At 40.0% G+C, this 6,150-nt stretch overlaps 1 protein-coding gene across 1 annotated transcript in view; it reads right to left on the bottom strand.

The window, feature by feature from the left end:
- Window positions 1-6,150, bottom strand: part of pcdh18b (protocadherin 18b) — a 9,926-nt gene that overhangs the window by 548 nt on the left and 3,228 nt on the right. The window contains exons 2-4 of the mRNA XM_020611302.1: window positions 5,901-5,989; window positions 5,460-5,629; window positions 1-490 (exon numbers count right to left, since the gene is read on the bottom strand). The exon at window positions 1-490 is cut by the window's left edge and continues 548 nt beyond it. Coding sequence (XP_020466958.1) covers window positions 1-490; window positions 5,460-5,629; window positions 5,901-5,989 — 749 coding nt within the window. The remainder of the gene's footprint in view (window positions 491-5,459; window positions 5,630-5,900; window positions 5,990-6,150) is intronic.

The following is a 6,150-nucleotide window of genomic DNA, read 5'->3' as shown; positions in this document are numbered from 1 at the left end:
TGGTGGATGGAAGGGTTGGGCTTGCCTGGAAGGTGACCCCTCCTGCGATCTAAGGAGCCAGTCATGGGTACACCTACCCCACTCAGGCTAGTTCCCTTCTGGTTCTCGTTGACCTGGACATATGAGTCCAGGCCCTGGGGTAGCAACCTCTGAAACACACTGCTCATCTCTGACAACAGTGACGTGGTCCCACACAGGTCTTCATCTCTGGCCTCGCCCCCACCGTTCTCTCCGTCTTCTTCTCCACCGTCCTCTCCGTCCAGGTCCTTGCCAAAAGTGGAGAAGCTCTGGCTCCGGGCAGTGCCAGTGTCAGTACAGGGCTGTGGGGTCTTTTCTTGCGAGAGGTCGGTGGCTTGGCGTGCTTCCTCCCCAGGAATGTAGAGGTTGCTGCGGTAGTCAGAGGAAGACGAGGGTGGAGAGCCAAGGGGGGGCATCCAACACTGATCTGAGTGACCCAGGACACGACATTCCTCTGTGCAGAGCCTCATAGCTGGACAGAAAGACAGAATCATGAGTAACTGGGAATACTGAGCTACAGATATAGAGCTCGGCATCAAACCTCAAGTCCCTTCATGATACCAATGTTCCTGTAGTGTGCACCATGCAGTACTGAAAGATGACATTGAATATCTGCCCAGAAACTAAATCATCTTTACTTCTTTGCTAAGAAGGCTCTTGAATCTAGTCAAAATTCTACCAGTTTAACTGTATTGAGGCAAAGTTTTTGTTTGTATTACTTTTGTGGAACCAGCAGTCCACAACCTAAAGATATTTAATCATAATGATGCTAAACAGCAAAAAGTGCATAAGCATCATATTTGAGAAGCTAGAACCTGAGAAAGTTTGTCTGTTTTGGCTAATTAAACATCTTAAGCAATTAATCTATCATCAAAATTGTCAGTTAATTTTCATTTAAATGACTGACTGATTATTCACCTAATTGTTTCAGCTCAATTTACACTATATTAATTAGGAAATCAGGCTGTACTGAGATTGGTTCATCATTGTACTCGATATGCTCCATGCAAATGAATGTTTGAATGTGACTGTACACAGTTAAAATGTGACAATATGTAATGAGGAACTGTAATGTAGATAATTACTTAGAGCCAAAACACCCAAAAAATCTGGGAACAAATGAAATACTGTTCTTATCCAGTAAAAACACTGGATTCCATATTTGGTCATTTAAAATTTTCAGACAATCTCAGTAAAATTGCTTTGGGCTGAGAGACTTCTACTACTACAAACATTATCTTACATTGTCAAAGGTTAATACAAGGCTGTTTTCCTTAAAAGGTTTTGAAGATAGATTATGTAGAACATTATCTCAAGTAGAGTGCTTTGTATTATATGTATCTTGTAGATAATACTAAAATAGATTCCATTATTTTATGTGTATGCATTTTTTACATTTGAACAACCATAAATTTGATTTTGAAATCAAAGAGATCTAATTTAGATTCCTAGTTCTTTTTTCCATCTAGCCAATATTTGCCTACCTCTCCTCAGGTGTTTTTGCTGCCCTCTCTCTGAAAATCTGCCCTAATTAGTCTGAAAGGCTTTCTGCAGGAGCACTGCCTGCTACCTTCCAATGTATTTACCACAGAGGCACAATTCAGCAAGGCCAATCAATTCCTATTACCCATTCAACATAACTCCTCCTCTAAAAGCCCTGCATTTTTCCCTTTCAAGTCACTCTTTTTCCAATATTAAATCTTCAAATAGAAAATCTCTGAAGAATAAATTAGACAAATCAAATATGCCAGCTTAAAGCCTTCATTAAAGGAGTGCGGCACTTTTCAGTTGTGCCATTGAGGGACTTCATTATCCCCTCATTAACATGAAAGGAACATTTATAATACATCTTAGAGCAGATGAAAAGTGCATTTGGATGCACTGAAAGGAAAGAAAAAAAAGCGTGCGGGGGCAGTGGCAGATTGGGTGCCCCGCTGATGAAAGGGCAAAAATAAAAGATTTAACCTAACTGATTTGTGTGTAAAAATGGGAAAAAAGAATGTGTCAGGCAAACATTAGCTGAAAGCCCACCTAACTGACTGCAATGTCAATTCAGCTGACTTACCGACTGATTTTCTTGCCAGTGAATTATCTGATTTATTCAAAACTCAGAACTAAATTGCTTGATACCATAAATGTGTTTGTTTATTTCAGAGCTTTTATTTGATTGAATTTGATCAGAAAACGAATCCTAGTTTAATCCCAAAGAAGCAGCAGCAGCAGGAGGGGAGTTCTTCACTGAGCAGAAAGACAAAGAATGCTGGCAGTGAGATCTAGACCAGACTAAGAGCTACAATGTAAAGACATATTTAAAGGTATAGTTCAAGAATTTAGCTGGTAATTCCATAAAGTCTGATCAGTGTAAGAGACGGATTAATACAAGAATGATCAAAATCGAAGTGAAAGAATTCAAGGGATCAAAATCAAAGGGACCACAAACACTGGATCCCACAATTAGTAGCATCTTTCTGCCTGGTAATGGCCCGCATCTTTCAAATGTCTCAAACCACACAGGTTTCCACAGGCTGAGAAGTAAGTTTTATGTGCAGTTAACTGTTAAGGAGGGTGACGTGCTCCTTTAACCCATACAGAATAAAACTATTAAATTGACTTCATGTGCAGTATATGCCTTCTCTCACTCTTGCTTTAATGTGACAATAATGTTTACTTCTCATTCATAATGCATAAAGAAAGGGATCAGGCTCAACAGTGAGGATATTCTGAACCAGATTATCAAAGACAGTTTGCCTGTGTTAAAGTATAAATTAAGTTACTTTCTTTCCAAGGTTGAGGTGAGAAAACTGATTTCAGTCTCATGGCTACATGTTACTATGAAGTTTGAGTGCTTAGCCTAGCTTAGCATTCTGTCAGGAAGTAGAAGGAACCACCTGGAGCAGTTCTGGCTAAAGTGGAGGAAGACACCTAATGTATGAACAGCTACAATTTGGGTGGTTTAGTTAGAGTTAGCTGGTGTAACTTTCTCTGTAAACACTTTATGCATATATATTCATATTATATATCAGATTGCCTGTAATTTCTACATTTCTACATTACTATTTGTAAATACATAGCCTTATTTTAGTTAGTTGATCTTAATTGTTGGTGGATGTACTTTTGAATTTGATCTAGGTTAGTTGTTTCCTGTTATTTCCCCTATTTATGGTAATTTAGTGCAACCTGACTACAGGTCTATACAAATTGGTATTGATCTCCTCATTTGTCTTTCAAATAAATAAGATTTTTTTTGAAGTTAAAATTTAACATATTCAGTCAGAATAAGGAAATTTGAGTAGTTGTTATAAAGTTCTTACTAATTAATTTAAGGTTTTGTTAAAGGGGTTTTCAGTGTGAATTTTGCAGGCCTAAAGGTAAATTTCTGATAATATACTGTTTGAAATCTTCTGTATCTAGATGAACTGCAAACAGAACATTTCTTCCTCTGAGCAAGGAGCACCATCACATCTAGCCATAATGACAGGGCACCCATTAAACACTGCTCAAAATTATGCATGGTGCAGTGGACATGGGGGTGGGAGGCGGCATGAACATACAGAAGGAGAAATGTGAGCTTTGAGATGCAATTATGCTCTTCAGGGCTTATTCTCGATTACAACTCAGAGCCGACTCCATAGCAACTACTCGTCACATGGCAATTAAATGCCTCTTTTTCATCAGAAGAGCACGAGGGGTTCGGTCTGAATGGCTGAAAGTGAAGGCTTGAAGGTGGGAAAATGGAGAGTGACTAATGAGCAGAGTTCCTCCACAAAGGTATAGAAGAGGGGAGGGAGGAGGTGTTAGTGATGAGATTGTCTGCCCGTTTGGGTCGACTTTAATTGGGATGTAGCTCAAATGCAGTGTCGAGTGATGGCTGTGTGGGAAGCAGGCTGGAAAGAAGCAGGAGCTCTGGGAGGAGAGGAGGGCCATGATAAATGAAGTTGCAGCAGCTTGCAACCTGTGTGACTTTACCTAAGACAGTCTGATAGACAGAGAAATCTATAACAGAGTGTTTCCTACTCAACTAGTCCATACAGCCTGGTGTATATTTGTTGCTAGGTGGGTAGAATATATCAAAGTCTGTCAGGTCAATCAGCGTTCAACAAGTTTGTCCTTGTTAACTCAACTGTGAGAGAAGAAATGGAGAAAATGAAGACCTTGTGCAGTGTTAGGGTGGGGATAAGAGATGAGCTATCTGGAAAGATATCTCAATAACTTGGTGACAGTGAGGTGATACTCAGAGGATGAGTGTGCACAGTATCGTTCACAAACCTCAGAAGCCAATGCACATGCAGCCATCTGTCATGTAGAACAAAGGCATGCACAAACCACTGAAATTGTTATTTTGCTAATGGGCAGCAAATGAATAGAGTGAGGTGTGGCACCTGCTTTGGCTTAACCTAGGGTTTCTTAATCTCTTGTCAAGATCCTAGCAATATTGCCCCTTGGTTATGTGGATTTCACTGTGACCCCAAAGGGAATCACATATGAAGAAAAACATAGTTCAGGATTGTTGTGATTCCAATACCCATTGGCCTTCAGTACATTGACCCTGTAGAGATGGGAGACAAAATCCACAGTCCTCAGTATGTGTTAGTTCATCTTAAGTTCAGCTGTATCTAAAACAAGGCTTCAGCAGCCCGAGTGATATCACGTGCATATCTTCCAAAGTTCATGTGTTTTTGTACTGGTACAATTCTGTGTTCCATCAGCTGAAACTTAGATGGGGCGGCAACCCCAGGATTGAGAAACTCTGGTCTATTTCAGATGAGCCCCATGTAAAGATTCAGTTTAGGGTCAGGATTTGACCTGAGTTAATGAACTGTGTTTACAGACTATGCAGTGATGTGGATGGAGTAATTACCCACATTAAAGAGGCATACTGTATCCTGTTAACTGTGACTCTGTTACAGTTGAATGATTAGATGATTACTCGATTTGTCAAATGACAGAAAATTAATCTACAAGAATATTTTCATTTTAATTAACTTACCAGTTTTTCAAGTACCAATGCACCCACATGTTTTGGCTCCAGCCTCTCAAATATCAAGATTTCCACCTGTGCTTCCTTTTATATGTAAGGAACCAAGCGTCTTTGACTTAAGAACTGTTAACTTGAACTATAAACTTGTCACGGTTGTCATGGGACTTGTGCTACCTAGCTACTTTTATTCAGTAATCAATTAAATGAACATTTGAAAAAGTATTTAGCAGATACACCATATCAATAATGAAACTAATTGTTAGTTGCAGTCCTAAAGTCTTTGCTCATTTTTTTCTGTTGGTGTTTAATGGATACACTCTAGGGTTTTTTGAAAGTATTTACTGAATTGAACTGCACTATAAAAACTATAAATGGGATTTGGATTCAAGGTGACAGGAAGGGGAATGATGGGACGTGAAGAGAGGCTTGTGGGGTGTTATGGAAGCGGGGGCCACAGGTGTACCTGCATGCGTTCTGTGCTGGCCATCAGGTGCATATATCTCAGTAAAGCCCTCACCAAGGAGCCTATCCATGGGTGACTCCCTGCCAGGCTCGTAGTCGCTGTCCCCAGCCTCACTGTCTCCACGACCGCTGTCCTTAAGACTGAACTTATCCATCTCGTTCAGGGCATATCTGCAAAGAGACAGACACAGACTTAATGACTGACAAGGAGTTTTACATCAAATTATGCTAATGTGAATTTACTGAGCATACAGTTAGACTCTAAACCTAAAAGCTACAGAATATTAATGTAAAGAGGTATGTGAAAACACTGACAATGGACAAAGGTTATGTGGAAATATTTCATCACAATATTATAGAGGTGTGTCCCTTAATTTTGGCCATACTTCTGCCAATGTGTGACAATGAAGGCTTTAGGAGTATCATTTTGCATATGCATTACCTGTAGCTCCTGGTGTATTTGTTGCCTCTGAAACTTGGCCGTGGCTGGTACTGGCCCTGATGGAGCATGGACAGAAGCTGTGAGACTTGCTACAATCCCAAGAGAAACAAAAAAGACAAAAAAGAAAAAAAAAGACAAAAATAAAAGGAAAAATGAAGAGGGGAAAATGAATGGAGTCAAACAAGCAAGGCCACAAGACAATGTTGGTGGTGGGGGGGGCATTGTGGGGAAAGGGGAAGGGCTAAGAGGG

The sequence above is a fragment of the Monopterus albus genome, unplaced genomic scaffold (genome assembly GCF_001952655.1).
Source record: "Monopterus albus unplaced genomic scaffold, M_albus_1.0 scaffold111.1, whole genome shotgun sequence".
Classification (NCBI taxonomy): Eukaryota; Metazoa; Chordata; class Actinopteri; order Synbranchiformes; family Synbranchidae; genus Monopterus; species Monopterus albus.
Note: the sequence above shows the minus strand (reverse complement) of the source record. Positions and strands in the feature narration are given on the sequence as shown.